At 44.8% G+C, this 27,580-nt stretch overlaps 1 protein-coding gene across 2 annotated transcripts in view; it reads left to right on the plus strand.

The window, feature by feature from the left end:
* Positions 1-1,491: 1,491 nt before the first annotated feature.
* Uroc1 (urocanate hydratase 1) overlaps positions 1,492-27,580 on the plus strand; it is a 34,191-nt gene continuing 8,102 nt past the window's right edge. For both annotated transcript variants that reach the window (XR_010051267.1, XM_063260195.1), the window contains exons 1-18: positions 1,492-1,688; positions 4,533-4,663; positions 5,381-5,474; positions 6,467-6,526; positions 6,836-6,964; positions 7,142-7,203; positions 10,942-11,008; positions 11,102-11,245; positions 12,444-12,532; positions 15,409-15,471; positions 15,734-15,913; positions 16,384-16,481; positions 17,036-17,108; positions 18,342-18,463; positions 20,555-20,625; positions 24,209-24,307; positions 25,850-25,949; positions 27,366-27,447. Coding sequence is in view for 1 of the 2 variants with exons in the window: in XM_063260195.1 (XP_063116265.1) it covers positions 1,563-1,688; positions 4,533-4,663; positions 5,381-5,474; positions 6,467-6,526; positions 6,836-6,964; positions 7,142-7,203; positions 10,942-11,008; positions 11,102-11,245; positions 12,444-12,532; positions 15,409-15,471; positions 15,734-15,913; positions 16,384-16,481; positions 17,036-17,108; positions 18,342-18,463; positions 20,555-20,625; positions 24,209-24,307; positions 25,850-25,949; positions 27,366-27,447 (1,790 nt within the window). In the remaining variant the exon portion in view is untranslated. The remainder of the gene's footprint in view (positions 1,689-4,532; positions 4,664-5,380; positions 5,475-6,466; positions 6,527-6,835; positions 6,965-7,141; positions 7,204-10,941; positions 11,009-11,101; positions 11,246-12,443; positions 12,533-15,408; positions 15,472-15,733; positions 15,914-16,383; positions 16,482-17,035; positions 17,109-18,341; positions 18,464-20,554; positions 20,626-24,208; positions 24,308-25,849; positions 25,950-27,365; positions 27,448-27,580) is intronic.

Below are 27,580 nucleotides of genomic sequence, written 5' to 3' on the forward strand. Positions count from 1 at the left end.
CACAGAAGCAGAAGTACTTTTAGCAGGTCTGACTGGGGGAGGAGTTTGAGAGGTGGGCACAATGACATATCAACAGCTGATTTGAAGGAGCATCTGCCTGCACAAAGCAGGAAGCAGGAAAATTTACTGGGGGCTGAGGGTGGTGGACTTTGTGGAGTCTTGGGATTGGAGTCTCAGCACATGGGCAAAAAGGAAGCAAGAAGATTTTTTCCATAACTACAATAACACAGAAGCTACTCTTGGAGAGACACCAAGTTGGGCAGATGTCATGTTAGACGTGGCTAAGCCCCAGGCTGGCAGAATCTATCAGTCACACTAGGCAAAAGATATTCCAACACCCAGGAAATTCCAAGGGATTTACCAACTCAGTGTCAAGAACTCTAGGGCAAAGAACAAATGTCAGAACAAAAGATTCTCCTGGTATTACTTTCTACAAGGGTTTTAGGAACTGACAGAATATATATCACAGCAGCCCCTCACTGTATCCTCAGGGCACAGAAGTAGCCCAAAGTGTAGCTGGAGCCAGACTTCTGAGTTCCAAGAGAGCTTGATCCAAGCTTCACACCATCATCTCTCTTGACCTCAGTTTCATCATTCATGAAATGGTTCAGTGCCCTCTCAGGATAGGTGTCAGGGAGAAATAAACTGCCTTGTCATGTGATGTGCTCAGGGAAGCCAAGCCATGGAGATGGAAGCTGTCACTTACTTGCTCAGACCCTTCCCCTCTACTGAGCATTTGGTAACTGCACTTGTCTAGATTGGAGGAGGGGCCAGGGGTCACAGGGCTGATCAGGAATACAGCTGGATTCACACCCAGGTGTTGCTTTCCAGGAGTGCTATGATTCAACTGTGGTCATTTCCTAGCTGTATGAGACCTGGGCCTCAGTTTCCCTGTGTGTAACATAGCGCTATTGGAGAATAGTTTCTTGTAGAATTGTCCATGGAGTAGGGGATGAGATCTATCCCAGAGGTGGTACATCACAGAGCTCTTTGTGACTGGAGTCAGGGCACCCTAAAGCTCCATAGGAACCGAACAGTATACACAAGTTTGTGCAGGGAGTCCTAACATAGCTGCCACCCAGGTACCCTCCCTCTCGGGGAGTAAGGAAGAGATGTACATGGTTTCTGTGCAGAGTCTGTGCCAAGTTCCATGTCACGTGGTTCTTGTTTTGAGGACATAAGTTCCAATATTGCCACCTTGGTGTAACCCCATGAAACTGCCAGAGCACACTACAATAGTAGAGCCCCTCCAGCTCCTCAGATTGTTCCCTAAACATGAGCCCCTCCAGGCCACCCCATTTGAAGCATGAATGGACCCTCATATAGCCCAAGTCTCCCCACCAGAAAGCCTGCCCCTCCCCCCAAATCAACACTCGTATCAGCCAGTGACCCAAAGACCTGCCCCTGTGACCCACACGTGGCTCCTTTCACAGGCGCTGGGTCCAATGAGGGGCTGGAGGAGGTGGCTCTGGGGCTGGAGGTCCCCATCCTGCTGACTCCTGTTTGTTCAGTGCCTTTCCAGCCTCCCCACAGTGCTGGTCTCCACCTCAAGCTCAGCAGATATGTCCAGCCTTCAGATGCTGTGCTCTGGCCTGCCCTTGTGGCCCCTCCCACAGAACCAGGGACGCTGGGCTGGAGTGCCACATGCCCCTGTCAGGACCCCCAACCTCAGTCCTGCAGAAGAGCAGGTAAGAAATCCAACTCATGCCTCCCAGAACCTGGTGTCTTCTAGGTGCCCTCCAGATAATCCAGGTAGGCACCCCTACTTTTTGCCTTCAACTACCCACACTGGCCTCCAAGAGCTCTGGGGAAAGGAGAGGAGTGTGCCTGGTACTTCTTAGGTGTGGGCACCCTGAGGTTTGGAATTACAGTCCCCACTTTCAGGTGAGGGGACCCTGAGGCTCAAGGTCAGCCAGACAGTAAGCAATGGTGATGTGGCTACCTCTTTTGGGAGGAGGAACTGGGAGGGTGTGAAGTGGCCCAATCCTGGCAGGAAGTATGAAATGTGTACCTTGCCCAGGTCACACACTGCCTGATGTGACTTTTGTGTTCTGCTGCCAATAGGTCAGCTCCTTGTTTCCATTTGTGGACGTCCCTTCTCCATCTCTGAGGGGATGTGCGCTGCAGCTTTCGCCCTACTGAGAGCAGGGTGGTGGCTGGGGAGACCTGCAGGCCAGATGGGCCCTTATTCAATCACCCCGTTACACTAACAAGACACAGACCCAGGTGAATGGGTGCACACACCAACAATTCCCAAGCTGCCTAACCCTGGGGCAAATCCCTGACCCTCTGAAAGGCTGACTTCTCATTTGTAAACCAAGGATGGAAAATTTTTAAGAAAGAGTTGCACAGAAGGACAAATGAAATAAGCAGATGACACAGTTGTGTAAAAGTCTTCTATCTACTTTCTCCTTTACCAAGAATATCAAAAACAGTGGGAGGAAAGTAGAAAATACTGATAAAGACAAGGTTTAAAAGATAAATACTGGTTGTGGTGGCACACAGTAGGAGGCTGAGGCAGAAGGATCACAATTTCGCGTTCCTCCTGGGCAACCCAGGGACTTAGAAAGACCCTGTCTCAATCTTAAAAAAATAAAAAGGAATGTAGCTCGTTGCTGAAGTCCTGAGATTAATTCCCATTTACACACATAGCTATATAACCATCCCCAGAGAAAGATTACTTTTCTTGAGTGTCAATAGCCTAGACTTTCCTCTGAAAGCTACCCACAGAGGTGGGGGAAAGGCCTGGTTGGTGGTTGGGGGAGGAACTAAGAAGTGTCAGGGAAGGGCAGGGGTGGGTAACAGAAGGAGAAAGCACTGGGGACGGTCTTTGGAGCAGGGGCACTGGTGGGCGGGTAGGGAGGGGTGGGAGGAGATGGGGAGCAGGGGGCGACCTGCTCCTTGGTTCTTCCTGTCTGGCTCAGCTCAGTAGATGTTGAGGTGGTGATTAAAGTTTCCTCCCCCTCGGATGCCTGCCAGCTGGGCGCCTCCCTTTAGTTAGCAGAGCACACACGGAGGACCCTGCTGTCTGCCCCTCTCCCATGAATCCTTTATGGCTGCATGAGGATGCCTGTGGGTGGCAGAAGGACACCTCCTGACCGCCTCAGCTTCGCTTAAGGATGTTGGCTTTTGCTTGATGGTAGGGAGCCCTTGGAATAGGGCAACTTGTGGCTCTGAGGAGGTGAGCTGTGGAAGGAGCCGCAGCTTCCCTCTGGGTATAGAGGTTGATTGATCAGCCAAGCCCCCAGTACAGTGACCACCTTATTGACAGTCGTCCCTTTATGCACTGGCTTGCTCTTCTTTTTCTTTTGTTTTAAATGTGTGTCTTCACCGAATGCTAATGTTCCCAGTGCTGAGTCCTGGGCCCTGTTGCTCTTGTCTCCTCCCTCCTGACTTCTGTCCCAGACCACATGAATCGCCCAGCCTCACACCAGCCCTCCCTTAACTAGATATTGTTGAGTGAGTGAGCAAATTCACCACACCTACTTCCTCCTATCCCTCACCCCAGAGTGGCTGGTTAGCCGCAGTTAGCTGGTTGAATAAGTGGTTCACATGTTCAGAGACTAAACATCTCCTAGAGCCCACCCTGCCTCATCTGCTCCCAACTCATGTCCCAGATTGCCTGGTAGGACCAGGTCTCAAGGGCTCTTGCAGCCTATGAGGCATAAGAAGGACCTGAAGGGATTGCAGGACCCATAGAGAAAAACTCTGAAAAGAACCAAAGGTGGAAAGACAGAGACTAGGAGTCTCAAAGGTGAGATTGAAGTTCGGGCTGTGGGTATGACTCAGTAGAATGCTTGGCTAGTGTACACAAGGTGCTGAATGCTATCCCCAGCACTGCAAAATAAGGAAAAAAAAAAAAAAAAAAACCGAGGTCAAGTCAGGAGAACACCTAACAAGAAGTGAGGGAACCTGGAGCATGAGGAGCCTGAGGGAGAAGAGTGAATGGACAGCAAGGGGGCTTGGGTTACGTTCCCTGCCTGGGTAAGAAACCCTCAGTGGGGTTCTCCTTTCCTTTGACCTCCTGGCCTCTGGCTCTGTCCAGCTCTCCTAGGAGGTATGGGTGTACATTGTACACTGCCTGAAGCCATCTAACTGAGAATGCAGCCTCCAAATCTGGGCACCAGGTGGAGGTTGCTTTTGCACTTGCATGAAGTGTCAGCTCTTCTCCTCCTGAGACTGCATCCCACACTTCTCCCCAAGCCACAAGCCTCAGGCACCTCACTGGCCTTACATCAGGCCAAACAGCCTAGTCTTTGAGGCTGGAGCTGGTACATAATGAGCGAGAAGAGGGAGGGGCTGGGCCTACCATCCTGAAGAGGATGGGGCACCATTCAAGGAAAGCCTCCTGTAGAAGGTAAAGGTGCAGATGGACCTGGAGTGGGAACCAGGTGGTCTCAGATTGGACCAGTACATGTCTGAGGGGAGCAAAGGAAAACCCAAATGAAGAAGATGTCCCGGCATAGGGGGGATCCAGGGCTGAACACACCTGTTCAACTACCTAGCACACCCTCCTCCATCCTCCTCCCCAGCTGGCGCTGAGGAATGCCCTGCGCTACTTCCCACCTGACATCCAGGAACTGCTAGCCCAAGAGTTTGCCCAGGAGCTGCGACTGTACGGACACATCTACATGTATCGGTTCTCTCCCAGCATTGAAATGAGGTGAGCACTGGTAGACACGACTTACAGCAGGCTGATCTGGAGATCAGGAAATGCAAGGAGTTAACAGCCAAGAAAATCCCATCTGTCAGAGCTAGGAGGCCACCTGGAAGTGTGGTAGGGGACGGAGGTCTGTCATCTTCAGAGCCTGGAACTGAGAGCTACAAGCAGCCACCAAGCCTGACCAGAAGATGGAGACCCCCTATTGGACAGTTCTCTGTTGCCTGGCCCCCTAACCAGGGAAGTCAATATTGGGCAATCCTGGCACCAAATTGTATCCCTTTCAAAACATATTTTTGAGACAGGTAGGCTCAAAAATAGGCTGAGCCAGGACTTGCAACCTTCTTGTTTCACATTCAAGAGTGCTTGGGATTACAGGCATGTGTCTTCACACCAACTAGATAGAAGCTTCTTGAAAGTATATTTCAGCTCTGCTTTGCCATCAGCTTTGTCCTAGGTGGCATTTGTCAAGTGGTGAGAGAGAGTGGCTGGGATGGGTGGGCCCTGAGTTCCCTGTCTGTGGCTATGTGGGAGCTCACACTCTGTGAACACCAGACAAGTGGGCCTTAGTGTGTAATAGCACTAGACAGATACTCTGAGGCTCCTAACAATGATGCAGGTGCCACTTCTCACTGTCCACACCTGTGTGGCCAGACACTATGGCTAGGGTGGATCCTGTACTTTATCACGAAGGAAGTCTTGGCATCTTCCCACTTGCAGGGCCTACCCAATTGAGCAGTACCCTTGCCGGACAAGAGCTGCTGCAGCCATCATGCACATGATCATGAACAATCTGGATCCTGCTGTAGCCCAGGTAATAATTGGGGAAACTGAGGCCTAGCACTATTCAACACAAATGTAACATGAGACACACATGTAATTCTTTCAAAGCTTTTGATTTACTTTTAGATTCATCAACATTATAAAGCAGAAAGGTCCCCATACCATTATCCTGGCTTCTCTTTAATAGTTACTTCTTCTGTAACTCTGGGACATCAAAACCAGGATATTAACACCAATATGACAGATAAACCTATAACTTTATTTTTTTTTTTGCCATGCTGGGGACACTTCCCAGAACATCACACATATAAGGCAATGCTCTACACTGAGCTACAAACACAGCATCATCACAAGGAAAGATAAGAAAAAATAGATTTTATACTACACTTTACCTATCCTAATATATCAAGATATTTTTACCATATAATAAATATAAAATTATTAAAGAGCTATTTTACACATTTTTCACACTGAGTGTTTGAAATCATTGTGTGTTTCTCAAGTAGAGTAGTGCTCAGTTGGCACACGTAGCTGGTGGCCACCATATTGGACAGTATGGATATGGCCACATGTCTCTGACTTGAGCATCTTATGACAGCCAGTCTGTATGTTACCCATATTTGAGAAAGGGTAGCCTCCAAGAGTGAGTCCAACATCTACTTAAAGGTAATATGTTGCCAGCATTTAACTGCTTTGTCTAGCGAGTGATTACTGGTCCTGAGCCCAGACTCTAGTCAGACTGATCTGGATATTTATCCCAGACTAAATTCCTAAAATGATCCCAGACCCATCTGTGACCCTACCACTAAGCAGTTCCCTTATCCTAGTCACAGAGGAGCCAATGTCTTTGCAGCTGCAGCTGTCACTGGGCCTCGCTCTTCTTGCTTCTCCTTCCCCTGTTTTTATCTCTTGTTGAACCCTGCCAAGGGGTTGGGGGTCCTTCCTCTCACTGTTCCCTTCACCCTCCACAGCTCAATGGCCATTCCTAGGTCCTCTTTTCAGATGATACTATGTCTTTTTCAGTTTCCCCAGGAGTTGGTGACCTATGGTGGAAATGGGCAGGTGTTCAGCAACTGGGCTCAGGTACAGTGTCTGTGTAGCCTCATCCATACCTCCCTTGGAAGAAATGACAAATCTAGGGTTCTGCCTCCTCTATTCCCAAGGATCCAGCACTGGAGATTAACTGGGGAGGTTTCCATTATTATGGGTGTGAGTAATGTTATTAAAGGACCCAAAGCCAATGGACTATGATGACAACCGGGAAGAACAAGACCACTGGGCAGCATCACCCCAAGCCTGCAGGAAATCACTGGTCCTAGGCATGGCCTAGAAGCCCTAGGGTGAGGTGGCCACTTGTGCTAATACAACCTTGCTTGCTTTCCATTCCCTCAGTTCTGGCTGACCATGTACTACTTGTCGAAGATGACTGAGGAGCAGACTCTGGTTATGTACAGTGGACACCCACTAGGCCTCTTTCCCAGCAGCCCTGGTGCCCCGAGGCTGGTCATCACCAATGGGATGGTGGGTCAGAGGTAGTGGACACCATACCTGTCCAGGCCCTGGGTCACAGGGGAGAGTGTGCAGGGGGCAGGGAGGAGAGCCAGGTGCCCTTGAAACAGCTCAGGAACTGTTTCCTAGAGCTCTGAGCTTGTGCTCAGCCCTTAGGCCCCTGCTGCCTATTCTCTCCCTACTTTTCAGGTCATCCCCAACTACTCCTCCAGGACAGAATACGAGAAGCTCTTTGCCTTGGGAGTCACAATGTAAGTCACTATTTTAGTTTATTAATGTGGCATTTCCTTCCTAATCATACTTGCTATAAAACAGTGTGGTAAGTATTAAATATAATTTTTGAAAAACACAATCACAACACTATAACATGCTAATTTCATTGCTTACAAATTTCCTAGTGTTTTATATAAATACCTACATTGTTATATACATCTAAGAAGACAACATTCAACTTCAGATTCTGCCTTTTTCAAAGACCTTAGTATAACCAATTTCAATCATAAAACTAAAAGAATATGCAGGTAAAACCATCAAAATTAATGTGTTACTAGGCTTACTTTATCTATTGACCCCTCTCTCCACCCATCCATTCATCTTGCTTTTGGATGCATCTCAAGGTAAGTTGCAGATATTACTGAATGTAATTCCACATTTGTTTAGGTATTTTTCTCTTTGCATGCACAGTTGGTCCTCAATGTCTAAGGGTTATACATCCTAGGATTTAACCAACCATAGATTGAAAATACTGTATATAAAAAAAATTTGTTCACTGAACATGTACAGACATTTTCCTCATCATTATTCCCCAAACAATACAATAACCATTTATATAGCATTTAAATTGTGTTAGGAATTATAAGTAAAATAGAGATGCTTTAAATATACAAGAGGATGTGTATATGTTCTGTGAAAATGCATTTGACACCATGCACTTGATAGTGTGAGGATTTTGGTATCCACTGGGATACTGTATTGAGCTGCACACATCCCATAAGCCCCATGTGATGGGCTCTGACACACTGTGCACCTGAGCAACTCAACTCCTGTCCTTCAGCTACTATGCCCTGGTGAGCTCCCTTGTGTCCCTGCCTAGTATTACAGATTTTGATTTGTTGTAAAGTTGATATGTGTTTTGAATCATAAGCTATTTCATCAAACATTATTAAAGGAACTACAATGAAAGGGAAATCCTCTCCTGCTCCAGACTCGCTAGTTAAAGATTTATTGTGTGATTCCAAGTGTTCTTCATGTGTGTGAACTCATGACATAGGTAGCTAAGATGGCCTCTGTACTTTGCAGTTCCTCATTTGACAATGCAGCCTGGAGGTCATTCCATTTCAGGAAACACAGATCCAAAATATTCTCACTTGATCCACAGTAGCATAATCCATTTATCCCACTCACCTTCTGATTTGGACTTTTCCAGTTCTTTGTGATTACAACTATTGTTGCAAGGACTGTTGTCCTCTGTAATTTTGTAGATTTCTGGGGCTTTCACTCTAGGATAACCTCTATGTAAAGTGCAGCCAAGGTGAACCCATGAATCAGCCTCAGGATAACACTTTGTATTATAATCATGATAACAGGCACCATATTGTTGCCCCAGGATTGATAACTGACATCACATTTAACCTTCTATGCAGTAGGTATTACATTACAAATAGCTATCTTTATTAACTCATTTTGTGAAGAAAAAAACTAAGCTCAAAAACCCAGTTATATTTTTTGTTGACAATAAGTAGGTGCTGTTGTTATTTTTGTTTTTAATGTCACTAAACCTCTAAACCTTTTCTGTGCCACTGGAAGCAACCATAGAGTCACAGTGATGGGACACCATGTTCTGGTCTACTGCTTCATAACTGACCTAGGAGAGTCACAGAACTTCTCTATTTGGCAGATGCAAGATTAAAGTTCAAAGAGGGTATAGCTCCAAGAGTCAGACTGGTGTGGCTGCATTATCCAAAGATCTACCCCAGGTGCTATGAAGCCATTAACTAAAAATAAAATGAGAATTGCCAATAGAGCTAGAAAAAGATTTCAATACATAACTGATCTGAGAAATGCTAATTACAGCAAAGTCTTTGCACTATCAGGTGGACAAAACTAAAACACAGAGAATCCCCAGTGCTGGTGATGATGTAGGGAAACAGGCAGATGCAGATTGTTGGTGGAAGTCTAAGTCAGTATAACAAGGCTGGAACTGCTGGAAGAGGTGCTATCCAGCAATTGATGTCAAAATTTCATGCATATAAATCTTGTGTCCCCACAACTTTACCTCTGAGAATTACTGGGTAAACATCAAGGATCTCAGTCAGTTCCCAACTCTGCCATCTGTCCCTGTGCAATCTTGGGCTTGTGTATCATCTCTACAGGAGGGATATTAATAGCTCCTGTATTGTGTTGCATGCAAAATAATGAAATGATAAAGGTAAAATCCTTGCACCATGACACAAAGCTCAAGTGAATATAGCCCTAAAGGGGGCACAATCCAATGAAGGCTTCCACATGGCCCTGGTGTGGTCTGATGGTTTCACCTGTCTCCTTGGTGAATGTTTATTATGTTGACATTATTCTCTTATGTTGGTATTAGCTGCAAGAAAAAGAAATATAGCCCCATGTTTTAGAAGAGAAAACAGTGGACCTGAGTGGTCGAGTGCCCTGCATGGTTATTTTGTGGGCTTGGTACCAAGACACAGATCTATGGGAAGGCATCCTTGATCCAAAAGAGAGAAGGGACTGGGGGAAATATCTCAGGAGGAGGAGTCTGATAGAAGGGATATGAACTTGACATTTTCAAGGGAAAAAAGCAAATAGCAGTACCCTCAAGAGTTTCCTGGTCTTTGGGCATCAGCAAATGCCACCTTTCCCCATCATGTTTTCAAAAATTAAAATGTTTGATAATTATTAAGTGATGGAAACAGCCATGGTTGTGCTTTGGTGATAGTCACTCAAGAACTTGGTTTTTGATAATATTTAAAATATATTTGACAACCCAGTGGTCTGCCTCCTTGATTTCTACCTTGGAAGACATGATTGACACACAAGTTCAGGGAGGCAAGTAGAGATTACACTGCAGTTGTTTAACACAGCAAAATCAAACCATCCTGATTACCAGGACGGGGAGTAAAGATATTCAGTGGCTTTAGATGCTGTGTGCTCTAAAGCTATGAAGAGAAATGAGTGGGGGTCTCTATGTGTTAATGTGGAAAATGCCATACAAATTGGGTGCTGGAAGCAAAATAAGCTGCAGAAACAAAATTTAGAGAATGAGACCATTTAGAGAATGGCCTAAAATGCAGCCCACTGAAATGCAGCGAAGTGTGCAGATCTGAGGCATAATGTGATGAATTCTGAAAAACATGTGCACCCATGCCACACCCAATTGATGAGGTCTGGCCACATCACATCTCCCATGACCCCTTCCAGTAGAAAGATTCCTCAGAAGGAAGTTTACAGAATGTCACGTGAATGGAATCCTGCAGAATATGCTCTCCTCTCTGGTTCCTTTAGTGGGTCACATCACACATAACAGGGTCTCTGCTCTTTTTCTCTATCAAACCATATTTTATCATGTTCATATGCTGTAATCTGTTTCCCTTTTCTTCTATGGATGATCGTTTCAGATGCTTAGATTTTAGCCACTGTGAATAAATTGCTATGAACATTCATCTGTGTGTCTTTACATGGGCATTAGTGTGTAGCATGGGTATGCTGGGCCATATAGTTTGTATTCTCCAAAGACACATTTCCTTAATCAATTACATGTCAACTTTTAGAATAAAACGTTTGTAGAAAGTCTGGGAGGGAGGAGGGGACCAAAACCAGAGGGCTGTAGCCTATTATATTATCTCCTTTTTTTTTTTAAGAGAACATAGAAATACCTTTGAGAGTATTTAAAAGTCATTTTCAAGGTCCTAAAGCAGAGATGGGAGAAGTTATGCCTGCAATCTGACTCAGCTTCCTGCTTGGCTTGCTCTCTTTGTGGGCAGGTACGGCCAGATGACAGCAGGTAGCTACTGCTACATTGGTCCCCAGGGAATCGTCCATGGCACAGTGGTGAGAGACTGATCACACCTGGCTCAGAGGGTGAGTCCTGGGAGACAGATGTGGAAGGAGAGGGCAGTAAGCACCTGGCCTCCTCATCTGCAGCTCACTGTGCTGAATGCTGCACGTCGGTACCTGGGCGTCGAGGACTTGGCTGGAAAGGTCTTTGTCACCTCTGGCCTTGGCGGGATGAGTGGAGCTCAGGCCAAGGCTGCAGTCATCGTGGGGTGCATTGGTGTGATAGCCGAGGTGAGTGGCAGGAGTTTCTTTGTCCTTCCCTTTCTCCCTTCCTCCTTTCTTTCCTTTCTCACCCCTTCCTTTCTCCCTTCCTTCTTTCTTTCTCCCTTCCTTCCAGACCTACTCACACCTACACCTGTCTTCTCGTCTTCTCTCCTGCTGCCCCTTACCCTCTCCACAAATCCCTGCTTAACCTTACTGTGTAGATTTCCATTGTATCATATGCTTCCTGTTTTCAAAATTCCATACCCTTTATGGTCAATGCCTATTGACTGCCCTTCCATGCAACTGTGAACATCCATTTATGGATGCTTCCCTAAATCCCATCAAACGCCTGGACTCTAAATGGGAAAAAATTAATGTTTATGTATAAATGATGTAGAGTCTCCCAACTTGAACAGCATAGAGTCAGGTGGAAGAGACAAAGAAGTCACCCCTCAATAGGGATGCATGTGGGTAGCTTACCTTCAGTGGTTCTCATAGTTCTCTTTGGTAGGTGCCAAGGCCAAGAAGGGAAGCAGAATGTTGCAGAACTGAAAAGCTTTGAGACAAGGCTTGGAAAGATAAACCAGTATTATTTCTACTTAGTTGACGTTAACTCTGTGTTGGACATACCTTACTTGTTAGGCCTGAGTTGGGATTCAGGTAACAAAAAGTTTCTATAGTGGCTTACTTAAGTAGGTTTTACTTTTCTTGAGTAACCAATAGTACCAGCATTGATTGAGCAACTCACTGATGTCAGGTTCAACATCTACAGATCTCCCAGGTTTCACTAATGAATACAAAGTTTCTAACCAAGCCCCACTCATGCCATTTTCATTCAAGGCTGCAAGAAATAAGAAGAGAAATATCAGCTTCGACTGGCTATTTCAGCAGAAAAAATCATGTTTCAGAAATTCCTTTTTATCTCATTGGTCAGTCTTGAATCAGATGCATGTTCTTATCTACTAAGGAGAATAGGAACATCATACAAGTTGCTGTGATTAATTTTGATGTAGTTCATCTGCTGGAGCTGAATAGTGTCATCCTGAATGAAATCTGGTTTCTGGGAGCAAACAAGACAAGAAGAGGAATAAGTAGTGTAAGGAAGTTCAAAGAACCTTCCCCAAGACTGTGTTATAAAAGTGGGGTGGTCTGTGAAGGGGATATAGTGGATTGTGATATACTTCGGGAAATTTATAACAGGTGGCCTTGTGTCTTATGACCCCAGGTTGATAAAGCAGCTCTTGTAAAACGCCACCAGCAAGGCTGGCTGATGGAAGTGACTGATAGCTTGGACCACTGCATTGGGAGACTCAGGTACAGCTGTTTCTACCCAAGCACTGCAAGGGTAGAGGCCATAAGAAGAGCCCAGGAGACTGGGATGCTTTGCCCGGGGCTGTTCAGTGCCTGATTCCTGGTCATAGGTGTACAGCACACCATATGTTGAGTAGAGGTCTTGCAGTAGAAATGTCATAGGAAGGATCTTGAAAAGCCCTATTTGTCACCAGTTGTTGGAAGGAACCCAGTGCGTGTGTATCCTCACTGGTGACCAACCACATGGCCCTGACTGGTATAAGCTCATTCTCTTGGTGTTCTGTGTGTCATGTGTTTCTCTGTGTAATATCAGGAACCTGGCTGATGACTAGTGCTTACCTACTTACCTTCTCACCGGCTCATGTTTTGGAAAGTGAGCCATTGGAATGGCACCTCCTCACTTAGCTCTATAGGCTCAGCAGGAACAGATCTCACCATGCTGACCATTTATCTGTGCAGCTGGTGACAGCACTTCTCCTCCTGTTTGGTGTCTCCAGAGGTGTTTAGTGGAGACATAATGAGGGAAGCCAGGCCATGACTCCAGTGAGAATCTCCAAGGCAGGGATTCCAAGTTGTTATACATGAGCAACAACACAGTGACCTTCCAAATATACCCACTATACAGAGCATACCCTATTTTAACAGATCATCCTAAAATGCCAATTTCATCACAGTACATTCCTTTTGAAATTCTTAGTGATTCCCAGCACCCACCAAAAACCCCTACATAACTGAAAAATATCTCTCAGATATGTGTTAATTATCAGTGAAATTCCCAACTCCATGTGTGGTACTGAGGGTCTTTCCAGACATCACTGCTGTCCAGGTTCGGGCTGTACACCCTGAGTGCACACACACATATAAGCACACAAATAACCATACAAACACATACACCTGCTCATACACATAACCACAGACACATATGTACTCATATAAAACATTTATGCAGATACACATGAATACATAGATGAATGCAAGTATAGATGCACACACATAAACACACACATATTTGCACATAAACACATGCATCCACAAAGATACATATATATGCCATACGTGAAGGCCTATGTATAAATGTGCATATACATGAAAGCACATGAACAGAATGCACACATATACAAAGCTAAATCAGTTTGAAGGGTTTTCTTGAGTACCAGGTCTTCCCCCACTGTACCAACTGAGCAGGGGAAGCAACTGGTGGGATGCACCATTGACTTCCAATTCCTGTGGTCCTCCTTCTTGTATATTTCATGGTTCAGACTGGCCTCCTCACTGCTTCAGAAAGTATCATTTTTCTATTTCAGGAGCATGACCCCATCTTTCTCTTGTACAGGGAACTGACAGAGTCTTTGTGCTGAGCTAAATCCCCAGGATTTTTATTTTTTTCACTTTTTAAATTTTTTATTTTGGAGCAGGTCTCACTAAGTCAATAAGTTGCCTGTATTGGGCTCAAACTTGTGACTCTTTTGCCTCAGCTGCTCAGAATGCTGGGATTACAGGTGTGCACCACCACCCCTGGGTTAGCCTGAGTGCAAGCATGTGCCTGGTTCCTACAGTCTTCTTTCTGTCCAACTCAGTGCGCAGTTCATCTACATACCCAGTAGGGCCACTCTGTCTGACCCAGATTAACTTTTGTTTGTTTGATTTTGTTTTCCTTTATTTCTATTTTAGTGAAAATAAAACCAAGCAAAATAAAACAGAATAAAGCCAATAAAAACAAAGTGTGACACAGAACTTCAGAACAATAGGAAATCAACAATGGTTACCATAGCACCTCTTGTCGTCTTCAAAATAGCTGCAGATACCTTCAGACATAGTAAAATCAAACAAAACAGAACAGAACCAGTAAAAATAGTGAACACAATACAGGACTTCAAAACAAGATAACAATAGTAAATCCAAAATGGCCACCATAATATATCTTGTTATCTTTGAAATAACTGCCCATGCCTTCAGATATAACAAAACCAAACAAAATAAAACCCAACCCAACAAAACAATGAAAATGATACAGGACTTTAAAACAAGATGATAGGTAATTAACAATGGCTACCACCTTCAGAAGAAGATTCCCCCATAGATGCCACATTGTGTACCGTTATTCTCTGAACAGATGATCAGACTACCAGCCCTAGACCTGTAAAACAGTGAAACACCAAACACTACAAGCATCAAATTCCATTTCACTTCAATATCTATCATCACAGCCTGTGTTTCTCCAGATCATCCAGTTGTTAACAGAGGGTTGGGTGGGGGTTGGCTTTTTTTGTTTCCCAGCCCTTGCACTGGAAGGGTCTGGGTCTGACTGTTCCCCCAGCAGCCCACACATGGCTCTGATTCACAGGGAGGACTTACTTCTTGGTGACTTCTTGTTCTCTTCCCCCTCAGTCTACAAATGGCCCCTACTTTAATTTTTTGACACCTTTACCATCCACAAGTTCTATTATTTATTTCCATCCTTTGTTTACCAAAATAGGTTTTCATTCTTATTGCTCTTCTATTTTTCCAAATAAGTCTGAGACTCTTCTTCAGTGAATAATTTCAGGACCCCTGGAGTGAGTTCTATGAAAATCTTGATTCTGACAGACATAGCTCTGATTCTATGAATCTTCTTCAGAAGAATCGTCACCAGTGTGGGGCTATTCCCATCAGAGGCATTCAAATTTGCCTTTTTCTCTTATATTTTTGTGTCCCAAACAAGAGATGGAGTCCTCAAAGACCATACTTCTCAGCCCCCCCTCAACACACACACACACAATCCTCACATACAATCCCCTTGGTGGCCTCCTAGCACATCTGTGCATTAATAGGGGGGAAGGTTTGTCAGGACAGCTCTGGACAGATGTGGCAAGGCCATTTGTTGTGTTTTTGTGTCCTAGAGAAGCAAGGAAAAACAAGGAGGTGCTTAGTCTTGGTTACCATGGGAATGTAGTGGATCTTTGGTAAGTAGGGGGCTGGGAGTTGGTAGGACTGGGGTGCCAAGGGAGGTCTTCCCAGCAAAGCTCCTGATCCTGACCAGATACTCCCACGGTACAAACTTCAAACCTCTGCCCTGTACCCCCCTGAATGATCCCATGCCTGCCCGTGCCCATCACAACCTTTCTATCAGTACCCTTTCCAGGATGTGAGGGGGAAAATGGACTGCAGTCCCCACCAGGCTAACCTCAGTCTGAATCCCACACCATGCATGCCCTGCTTCTCCAGGGAGCGCCTCGTCCATGAATTGGACACCACAGGAGAACTCTTGGTGGATCTGGGGTCAGACCAGACATCTTGCCATAACCCATTTAATGGTGGTTACTACCCTGTGCAACTCAGCTTTGTTGAGGCCCAGCGCCTCATGGCTTCCAACCCACCTGCTTTCAAGGACCTAGTGCAAGAAAGGTAATGACAGGCCCAGAATTGCTCAGGGTGTGGACAGCAAGACCTTCTGGTCAGGGCAGCAAACCTTACCCAACTCTGGCTGCAACCCAATTCTCAAATGACCAGCTGTGTGACACTGGGAAAAACCTTAACCTGCCCAAGCCTCTGCCTCCTGTTAGACAGTCATGAACTCATTTTCCTCCTGGAAACACGGGATATTTGCAAAATCTTCAGCATAATTTCTAACTTGAATCAGTCTTTTCCATCTTTTCCCCCAAGGTGAGCAATAAATGCTTGTTTGTAGGGGCTGCCATCTGGGTCTTGAAGGATTCAGAGGGTTGGGGTGAAGGTGTGATCACAGCAAGTTTGACTGGAGATGCAGAGGGCTCCATAGGTCCTGAGGTTGAACATCATCAAAGGGCTTGATGGGATGGGTTGGGAATCTTCAGTGGGGAGCCCGTAGGTAGAGTTGACTTGTCTGTTTGTTGCAGCCTAAGGAGGCACATCTCAGCCATCAACAGGCTGGCCAAAGAAAATTTCTTCTTTTGGGACTATGGCAATGCCTTCCTTCTGGAGGCACACAGAGCAGGTGAGCAGGAGAAGGGAGGCTGGGAAGTCCCATTCTCTACTGCTTCATATTTGGCCACTCCACCAGAGAGGATCTTCCAGCAAGTGCTCAGGGAAGGATTCACTATGCCTCTTTCCAGGCCTTCCTTCTGCAAGCTGGTTTCTGGGTGGCTGGGAATCTCAGGGTCTCAGTTTCTCCAAGTACTTTAGGAACATGAAGTGCCATGGAGAGAGTGGGTACAATGCTCAGGAACAGGTTCTGGTGCCAAAATATGAATCCCTCCTTTTCCAGATAGAAATTTCCTTTTCTGTTGCATTCCCAGAGCAGGAAGTCGACAGGGTTCACAGAGGAGTCTCCCTCCCATCCCAGCCTCCTCCCTGGTTATTGATGCTCCAGACAGGTGCTGAGTACACTGACAAATGTATCCAGTCTCTGAACCCAGGCCGCATGAATGGTAACATGCCACCAACAGGGCAGCACAAACAAACAAGAAATCCTGCTGCTAGTGGGTTGTTTAGATCACCATCCACGGTAGCTATGTGGCTTTGACCCTGGACCGGCTATTCTGTCCACAGGAGCAGATGTGGCAAAGAAGGATGCTAAAAAGATGGAATTCCGCTACCCCTCTTATGTCCAGCACATAATGGGGTAAGTGATAAAGAGTACTGATACTTGTGGGGTACCCAGTGCCATTTCTACCCACTTTCAGAGTCTGAGACCTGGCACTCAGATCAGAAGCGCCTCAAAGTATGACCACCACTGATGTCATACATGAGATCCTCACATGACCTCAAAGTGGCAGGCACAAGGTCACAGGATTCCCACCATTAAATGCTGACAAAGAGGAACTAAAAATGTGGAGAATTTCTCCAGAGCCTCAGGGAGGCCCAAGAAGGCCAGCAGCCAAAGTTACTTTGAGAGCATGCCAACTTTTGAGCACACAAAACCTTAATCGAGCTGATGAAGAAGAAATTACTGCCCATCCCTTAGCCATAGCCCAAATGATAGCTGCCAACTTGTTACTGAAGACCCCCCTAGCTGTACAAGGCAGGCCTGGGGTAGAGAGAAGCAGCCCAGGACAGTCAGAGGAGAGGGAACCAGGAGGAGGACCAGGACCAATGGTGGAGGTTAATCTGGGCTTTGCACAGTGGTCCAGTGTTCCAGGTGGGACCACAGGAAGGTGGAGATCTGAAGGGCAGAGGTTACATTCTCAAATTCACTGTGGGTGGAAGCAGAATCATGAGTGGGCTGGAGTGCAGGACAGATGGGCATTCCCTAGGGAGGGAACACAAGAAAGGAGCCCTTGAGGGGAGCACCCAGAACAGTTTGGCAAGTGCAAGCACCCTAAAGAACACTGAGCCACTGAACCCCTCCAGTAGAGGTCACTCGGATATGGAAATGGGCCACCAAGGAAGGTCAGTTCACCTAACAAAGTGAGTTCGCCAGAGTCCCTACATTTACTACTTTGTCTCAACCATTGCTTTGGGTGACTGATTTTTATGTAGTCTTTGTAATAGCAGTTCAAGAAATGTCTTCTTGTCTCATCCCAGCTCCTTGATCCTTCAGGTAGAGGAGATATGAGGGGAAACAGGAAGGTTGGAGAGGATTGAGAGGCCTGGGGGAGACTGAGGAGCATGAGGTCATGGAGTGACTGAATGGGAGGAAGAGAATTGGGGAAAGGGAGGGCATTAAGGAGCAGGGAGGGGACAATGACTAAGGGAGGCTCTCTGATTCTGCTGTCAAGTTGGAGACCTGAGGATGTCAAACCCCATCTGGATGCTGATCCTCTCTTCCCTGGAAACCCATAGGCTGCTCCCCCAGCCAGAGCAAAAAGTACCACCATCCCAGAAGCCCTAGTTGAAGAGGTATTTGTCTTTGCAGGGACATATTCTCCCAGGGATTTGGGCCTTTCCGCTGGGTGTGTACATCGGGAGACCCCCAGGACCTGGCTGTCACTGACCAGTTGGCTGCATCTGTGCTGGAGAAAGCCATTGCCGATGGAGGTGACGCTGTTGGGTGGGGAATGCTCATGAGTGGGTAGTTTCCCAAAGGCCCTTCCTTGGTAGGATGCCTGACATGGAGGATCCTAGCCCATGAATATTCTGAGTGCTGGAACTACAGGCCCTATATGCTCCATCATCCTCTAGAACTGTGCTCAGGTATGCAGTAAGGACCTTTTGACTGCAAATGATAGCTTTCCCTCACAGAATACTTGAAAAATCAATTAATTTTAAGAAAGAGTTATTTTAGCTCACAGTTTCTAGTGTTTCAGTTAGTGGTAGTTAGCTCTGCTGTCTTTAGGTCTATGGTATGGTCTCACATCATGGCAGAAGCACATTGTGGAACAGCTAAAAAGCAAAAACAGGGAAGGAGCCAGCATCCCAGCATTTCCTTCAGTAGTATGCTCCTGAAGACTGCCTACCCCCAGTTAATACTCTAAAGATTTCATCATCTGACAATAGCATTATAGACTGGCAACCAAGCCTCAACACATGGGCTTTGGAAGGAAATATCATATCCAGATTATAACAGCCACTCAAACTGGCTAACATAGAAGGGGCCTTCAGACTCAAATGACCTAACAGTCAAGAAAGGGATTTACTACAGTCCCTCTCTGACCCACCTTCTCTACTGCATGTCACCTGGCCCCTGAAAGCCCTTAAGCACCAGCCTTGGGTTTATGTTTGTCAATAGCACTGCTGATTCATGTCAGCTGTCTTTTGTGAGCATGCCACCAGTGCCTTGGGATGCATCTGGCCTCCTTGGTCCACTCATGTGTTCTTTAAATCAGCAGCTACCAAATTTGTCTTAGGTTTTGTGGTTGTAGAATTGAATCTGCCTCTTTCACCTGGATGACTATGGTCTCCTTGGTCCTAAGTGTTGGCTCTAGTGATGTGGTCACAGCAGAAGCTAGGGCCTTCTCTTGGGAAATCTGGACCTGTGACTCCACAGGCCTCCCTGACTTCAAGCAGCTGCCCAGCCCCAGAGAAGGATGCTGCTGGATATTTAACAGACAGCACTTAGGAAAGAAGCCCTGGGCCATTGTACCTGCTAATGACCATGGTATAGACACTTGCAGCGCTGCCAACTTCAAGCTAGTACTGTGACCTGGCTCTGAGGAGTTTCCACAAGTCAAATTTGACAGACAGATAACCTTGAGTGCATAGATCACAATAAAGGGCAATAAAATAATATGTAGTGATGAGTATTGACTTTTTTTTCTTCTTCAGTACTGGGGATTAAACCCAAGGCCTTTGCACTAAGTTATATCCCTAATCCTTTTTATAAAATATTTTATTTTGAGACAGGGTCTTGATAAGTTATAAACTGCCAAGACTGGTCTTGAACTGTCAATCATACTACTTCAGCCTGCCAGACTGCTGGAATTAAAGGCATGCATCAGTCAGTAGTGCCTTCCATTTTAATACAATTTTTTAAAATATAAATTTAAAAATTTTAATGATATCTGTGTTGACCACTGACTCACAGCACTTCCAAAAAAATTAGTCATTCTGCTGTCATGAGATGATGTGAGATTCCACGCACTATGACCACCACCCCTTCCACTTACCCTCTTGCGATAGGCCAAGTTCATTCTCACAGCGCAGCCTTTTCCTTCTGCCTAAGGTTCTATTTTTGCCAAAACTTGTGCATCCAACTTTCTCAGCATGTAGGACTCAGCCTGACTATCACCATCTTGGGGAGCCTTTGATCTCCCTAACCCACTGCCCTAGTGTTCACCGCAGCACACTCTCTTACTATCTCACTTTCAGCCCCAGCCTTTGTTTCTGGTGGTTAACCCAGCAAGGTGGTTGTTATACAGCAGTCCTGATTAGCTGTTAGCTAAGGGAATGAAAATGGCACCAAGACTGTGCTATACAGTTCCACATGGTCATTCATGTGATCACTTTACTGAAGGTTCCCAGAGTCAGGAAGGCTAGGGGTTGTGTAGTGGGCTCCCTGGCCCTGAGTGCTGGTTCAAGTGATGTGGTCACAGTGGGTGCCTGCAGAAGAGTAAGAGCTCCTTTGCCAATGGGACAAGGGGTACCCCTTGTCAAATGGGCCTATGACATCCCTCCCCTTCCTCCCTGCAGTGAAGGCATCTGTGAAACTGCAGTATATGGACAATATCCGCTGGATCCGAGAAGCTGCCAAGCACCAGCTGGTGAGGGTGCCAACCTGGGGGCCTACAGGGTTGGGCTGCAGGGTGTAGGGGAGGCCAAGCTTTAAGGAGGGTGTCAGATGTATGGTGGTGCTGACAGATTCTCAGCCCAGCACAGCACCCGACTTGTTGTTCCCTGAGAGAGTGCAGACTCTGGGCTCTTTGTGACTGTTCACAGCTCCATATTGACTATGCTGGGAAGGGCAGTGGCTGTCACCTTGATCAAGAAAAAGAGACTCAGAGAAAGAAACTGAGGCCTTGTAAAAAGTGGCCTGGGTAATAATGTGGAGCAATCGAAACTCATGGGCTATTGGTAAGGACATAAAATGGTGCAGTTGTTATAGAAAATAGTCTAGATGTTCCTAAAAAATTTTAAAAAATAGAATTACAATATGATCTAGCCATACCACAGGTGTATCTACAGTGGTACCTAGGTTCACAGACTCAATTGTTTCTATGATTCTGGTTGCAAACTAAATTGGATGAGAACTGAATCAAATTCAGTGGTTCACTTCAGTCTTGACCTTATGTGAAAATTTGATTCAGTTCTTTTCCAATTCAATTTGTGATTAAAATCATGGAAAGGATTAAGTTCATGAAGTAAGGTACCACTGTATATATAAAAGAATTGGGACTAAGATCTCAAAGAGCTTTTGTACATGCATATTTATAGCAGTGATATTCCTTGTAGCTAAAATAAAAAAGCACTCCAAATGTCCAAGGACAGAAAAATGCATAAACAAAATGTAATCTCTCCTTACAGTGGTGTCTTGGTTACCTTTCTTGTTGTTGAGACAAAATGCTCAACATCCAAAGTTAAAGGAGGAAAAGTTTACTTGGCTCACAGTTTGTAGAGGTTTCAGTTCCTAGTTTGCTGATTCCAAAGAAGGGTGAGAGGGTGGCCTGAACAGGGAGTTTGAAGCTCAGAAGATCATTCACACGGTCAGTGGAGAGATGGGCTGGAGGAGAGAAGAGGACTGAGCCTTGGGGAAAGGCCACCTGAATGGCCAAAATGGACCAGTGGGAGGTGATGAGAGCCAAGGGTTTGTGAAAAGGCCAGTAAGTGCTGCTATGAGGGCACCAAACAAGACTATTCTTTTAGGTATGAGTTAAAATATTGAAAGAGTATGTTCTTTATAATTACTACATCGTGCTTTTCATCTTGTGAATGATGGTGATTACAGAGGATTTGTCTTTTTAGAAAAATTTTGAGGTTCTTTTAATGTACATTCTTGACAAATTTGGCAATTCTATGTCAATTCTCCCCAGTTTTCTAATTTTTCCCCCTCTAAATCCAAGATATGAGCAAATCTCAGTGATACTGATTTATACTTGGGAATATTTCAAAAAACACTTGAGACACTGGTGTGAGTCAAATATGGCTGCTTAGTAGAAATCCAGGAGGACAGAAGAACCAGTTGTCCTGCCCAAAGCAGAGCTCATGAGCAGGTGGAAGGTTGGATCCATCAACATTTCCTGTCCTTTTTTGTCCAATGACACAGTATCTTCTTTAGAGAAACTATAGTTTCTCTGCCTTGGCACCACTGATACTACCATTGTCATTGACATTACTATAAAATCATTAATTATAGTAAAATATGCACAAACATAAAATTTACCGTTTTGGGCATACAGTTCAGTGACATTAAATACATTTACGTTGTTGTACAACAATCACCATGTATCTCTAGAACTTTTTCATCTTTCCAATCTGAAACTCGGTCCCTATTTAAACACTACCTATTCTCCTACTTTGGCTGCTGGCATTCCCCATTTTATTTTCTGCCTCTATGAATTTGACTGATTTAGGGACTTCATATAAGTACAAACATCTAATATTTTGCTTCTTTCTCTTAATTTAATGTCCCCAAATTTTCAAGATCATGTTGTAGCCTGTGGGAAAATTAGCTTCCTTCCTTGGCATCCTTGGGAAATTAGTTCTAGAACCCTCAGGAACACCAAAAAACACAGATGTTCAATACATCTGTGTGTAGCATTTGCATGGACTATATTCAAAACTTCCTAGGTCCTTTAAATAATTTCTAAATTACTTCTAATACCTAGTACGTATAAATCCTATGCCAATATACTGTGTGACTAGTCACTGCATTGTATAGCAACAACAACAAAAAATTAATGATACCACTGTGAATACAGGCATACAAATGTCTAAGTCATTGGATGCTGGATAAATCTTTATTGGGGGCCACTATTGCTGCCCATCCTACCCATGCTAGCAGCACTAAGAATTTTTCCAGTTATTGCCAAATATCCTGATTGAGAATTACAGGCCTAAATAATGATTTTAGTTTTCATTTTCAGAATCTTTTCCCTCCTAGAAACAATTTCCCATTACCATCCAGAGGTGCTATTATACATGGGAGTTGAATAAATAGACAGGCACAGGGGTCCAAATTCCAACCCAGGGGGAAATTGGTCAGCTTCTCTGGGCTTTGGCTTGCTCATCTGTAAAATAGAGGTTATAATGAGGACAATAGTACTTTCTTTTTCTTTTAAAATTTTTTTTTTATTTTAAAGATTAAAAAATTCAAAAATCAAAATAGAACAAAGCCAATCAAAACAAAGCAGGTTCAGAACTTCAAAGCAGGATACTAGGATAACAACAGTAGCTACCATAGCGTATGTTGTTATCTTCACAATAAATAGTTGTCTATTCCATCAAGTATAGCAAAATTAAACCAAAGCAAAGCAGAATAAAACCAATCAAAACAGAACATTGAATAAAGCAAAAAACAGTTGACAGAACAAAACAGTGAGAAGAATATTGGATTTCAAAGACAGGATAGAAAGAAATCATCCATATTTGCTATATTACATACTGTCATCCTCCCAAGAGATGCTCCAACTGCTGGCCCCAGCCTGCAAAATCAACCAAACAATACAAGTAGTTAGCTGCTTTTTGTACCTTAGCTGCTATCAACTCAGCTTCACCTCTGAACCAGCAGGTTGCTTACCAGGGATGGGTTGGGGTTAGACTCTCAGCCCATGTGCTGGTAGGTTCATGGGAGGTGCTATTTGACTTTTTCCTTCCTGGGCCCTGTATGACTTGTGCAGCTTACCAGAAAGGCTGGCTAGTTGGCTTCTTGGTGGTCTCCTCCCAGGCCCAGAATGGCTGATTCTCAGGAGGCACTGACTTTCCAACAATAGTATTTTCTTCTGAATACTCACAAAGGTAGACAATAGGGAAAGTACTTGATGTGAACATCACATTAGGTGGTGATAGTATTAGTGTTGAGAGAAGTCCAGCAGGAGTGATGCCCCTAATAGGTAACCTCCCTGGTATACATACTACTCCAGGGAGGAACCTTAAGAGTGATGGACAATGAAAGGATATCTGGTTTCCCAGAGGTCATGTGGATACACAGTGGCTGCTGTGGCTATCTGGTGAGCTGCCCACAAGGATATGTCCAGGCCTACAGCCATTAGAATTACCACACATCTCAGGGTCCTCCAGGGCATCCATACAGGGGTAATCAGGCTGCTGCCTAATGAATCAACCACATTACCAGGTCCTGACATGCCTGCCTCTTTTGGCTGAGGGACTTTCTCATTCTTCCCTCGGCAGGTTGTCGGCTCCCAGGCGAGGATCCTGTATTCAGACCAGAAGGGCCGCGTGGCCATCGCTGTGGCCATTAACCAAGCCATTGCCAATGGAAAAATCAAGGTGATATATTCTTTGTCCAAAGAGGACTAATCTTAGGTTTTTTCACATTATTATAGTCCCTATCTTTGGATTTCCTCCCTTCTTCTCTGGCCTGTACCCTTTATACCTCCCCAGTCTTTGGAGAGAGGCCTATAATCTGGGCTCAGTGGCCAGGTGTATGGGAGCAGTGAGTCATACCCCTGGAAGCTTTTGGCCCAAACCACCACTCTTTTTAGAGTAACTAGATTTCAGATGTTGATTTCTGTGGATCAGAGTTGAAATGTCCTGGGGCTTGCTTGGGGAGGTGAGGATGTAATGCATTGGGTGGGGGATGGGAGTAGCCTTCTAGGGCCCCCAGCTCTGAATGTGCATCATTGGGTAAGAGCAGGGGCAGGGGGTGAACTGGGAGCCAGAGCGATCAAGCCAGTTCTCAAACCCAACACCCGATACTGTCTCTTGTATATTCTTGGACAACTCAGTTACCTGCTCTGAACCTCAGTTTCCCTATTCTGTGAAAAAAGAATATCACATTAAAACTTCAAAACATGAGTGTAACTATCAAATGACTTGGCTTCCACAAAAGTAAATGTCACATTTTTTGAGGTATCTTCCCCAGTTTTGCCCAATTTCCTCCCACCTCTGAAAAGACGGAAACTCTAGGCACATTTGCTTGGAGGAGCATGTTTCTCTTCTTTTTTTTTTCTCTTTTGCATGGGCTCATGCCAAACAGTTCTCATTGGCATCTCTCTGTGTGAATGTGCCAGAAACATTAACTACCAGGTGTGAAGGTGAAATTGAGATTTGTGTGTGAACAACACTGTCCCTGTGGATTGGTTGGGGCCTTGTGTGTTTTTTGGGATGGCATTTCCCAGACACCTGCTTTGTTTACAAGACTGATGGTAAATCTCTTACCTTCCTGGTATGCAGCCATTCAGCTAACCAACAGAGAGAGGGATTGATTTAACATGCATTCATTAATTCACCCACTCCTTCATTTATTCACGCTTTAAATAACACTCAGTTGAGTGCTTCCTGTGTGCTCACATTTTCTAGCCACCCAACACATATCAGAGGACACGACAGACACTATCCCAGTCCCATCATATTTAGTCTAATGGAGGGAAACCAACCACACATAACTATAGGTATGAATCTTAAGAGAGACCCTCAGATGTAGATTGAAACTTTGAAGAACTTAAACCAAGGAAATGACACCAAGAACAAAATGGTGATAAGAACAGGATGTCTGAGTTGCTGACACTGAGCTAAGACCTAAATGGCCAGAGGTGCCAGAATATCTAGGTGGAAATGGTTTCATTACAAAGGTGAAGATACGGGCTGGGGATTTAGCTCAGCGGCATAAGCGCCTGCCTTGAAAGCAGGCAGTCGTGAGTTCGATCCCTGGTACCGATAAAAATGAAAAAGACAAAAAAAAAAAAAAAAAAAAAAAACAAAGGTGAAGATGATAAGTCTCTGTCCTCACAGAGACTGGCAGCTCAAAAAAGTTCCTAGCAATGATTTTGTCTAAGTAACCAAGACATCTTACATCCTCCCACCCTGCAGGCCCCAGTGGTTCTGAGCCGAGATCACCATGATGTAAGTGGCACTGACAGCCCCTTTAGAGAGACTTCCAACATATATGATGGCTCTGCCTTCTGTGCAGGTGAGAAAGACTAAAACAAAACTAAAAATTTAGGTATTAAGCTACCCCAGTTTTCCTGAAACTGGCCCAGATTTAAAACCAGAAACACTATCTTCCAGGACCCTCTCAGTCGTGGGTTGATTATCTTATGCTATGCCAAGTTTCTCAAATACAAGGACATCTATCACAATAGAAATCAAATGAGTAAATCAATTCTTAAATAAAACCCAAACCTAACATTCATTCCTCTACCTCTCCTTCTCCATCTCCCTCTTTCAAGTTTGAGATGGATCTTGTTATATGTTGCCCAGGCTGCTCTTAATATTCTGGGCTCAAGAGATTCTAATGCACTGGCCTCCCAAGTAGGTGGGACTATATTTATATACCACTGTGTCAAGATCATTATTTTTTTAGTTTTGTCATGAGGCTTTGCTTCCCTCTACAAGTGCCCATTCTCTCTAGATTGCAGGTTACATGATCGTACTTTTATAACTCTTGGTGAGCGCAAAGCCAGTAAGCACAATGAGGAGAAAAATGAGCAAAGAAAGGATCATTACTTTAGGCAAATAAGGAGAGCTCTGGAGATAACTCAGAAAGCAGTGAACAAAAGCAAGAACAAAGAACAAAAGCAAGCTGCTTTTTTTATTGGGGAGAAATATATGCATATTCATACAGGAAAGACTCTTTGTTACATAAAGATGGATACCTTCCTGAGCGTGCTTCAGTTGGAATTCCTGCTACTTCATGTATCGTATGTTCAGCAATAGTGGAGAACACCTTCTGAACAGGAAATTTAGTGTTACAATGAGCAAAGTTTACCTAGGTCCCCTGAAAGAGTAAGTCAGATTGACAGAAATTTTAAATAATTCTTTGTGGGTTTCTCTAGCAGGCCTTATCTGAATCACACAACAATTAAAAACAAAATTGAACAAGAATTAACAGTTATTTAAAGGGGCAGCAGCTGTTTCCCCACATGCATAGATGGCCCTCTGTGAAAGTACCTGCCTAGTAGCTGACACTGCAGACTCAGTTATCTCCTGGAGCAAGAATTTCATTCCTTTGAAGTTCCACGCCCCTCATTTCTGAAGGGAGAAAGCCATGCTCGGACTCCTTGTACCTCTGAAGCTAACACCAGAATCACATTCCTTTTAATTCTCTACTTTTTCTGCTTCTACTTACTTTATCTGGTCTTTATCACAACCGAGTATAAATGCAGGGAAGAATAATAAGGAAAACTGGGCATTTGTCAATTTTTTTCTGCTTCAGTTTGGGATCCTCACATACAAATTACTGCTATTTCTATAGTCACCTATCCCTATTTCCTGTTTGCCCAGTTATTTCCCTATGTTTTCGCCCAAGTAGTGGCCCAAACCTGGCCTGGTCCTTGGGTCTGCCTCATACACAGAATGATGAGTGGTGATTTCTCTGTTTCTATAGACATGGCGGTCCAGAACTTCGTGGGAGATGCCTGTCGCGGAGCCACCTGGGTTGCACTTCACAATGGAGGGGGCGTGGGCTGGTGAGACTATGTCAGAGGACAGGTTGTGGGCTGATGTAGAAGTCTTGGGGACGCTGGAGCTGAATTCCTGGCTACGCTAAGCAATAGGGAATGACACAGCTTTGGAAAGGAGCACAACTCCCAAGGTTTGGAT

This window comes from Cavia porcellus, unplaced genomic scaffold, assembly GCF_034190915.1.
Source record: "Cavia porcellus strain 051 isolate PalLab524CR breed Dunkin Hartley unplaced genomic scaffold, mCavPor4.1 scaffold_13, whole genome shotgun sequence".
Classification (NCBI taxonomy): domain Eukaryota; kingdom Metazoa; phylum Chordata; class Mammalia; order Rodentia; family Caviidae; genus Cavia; species Cavia porcellus.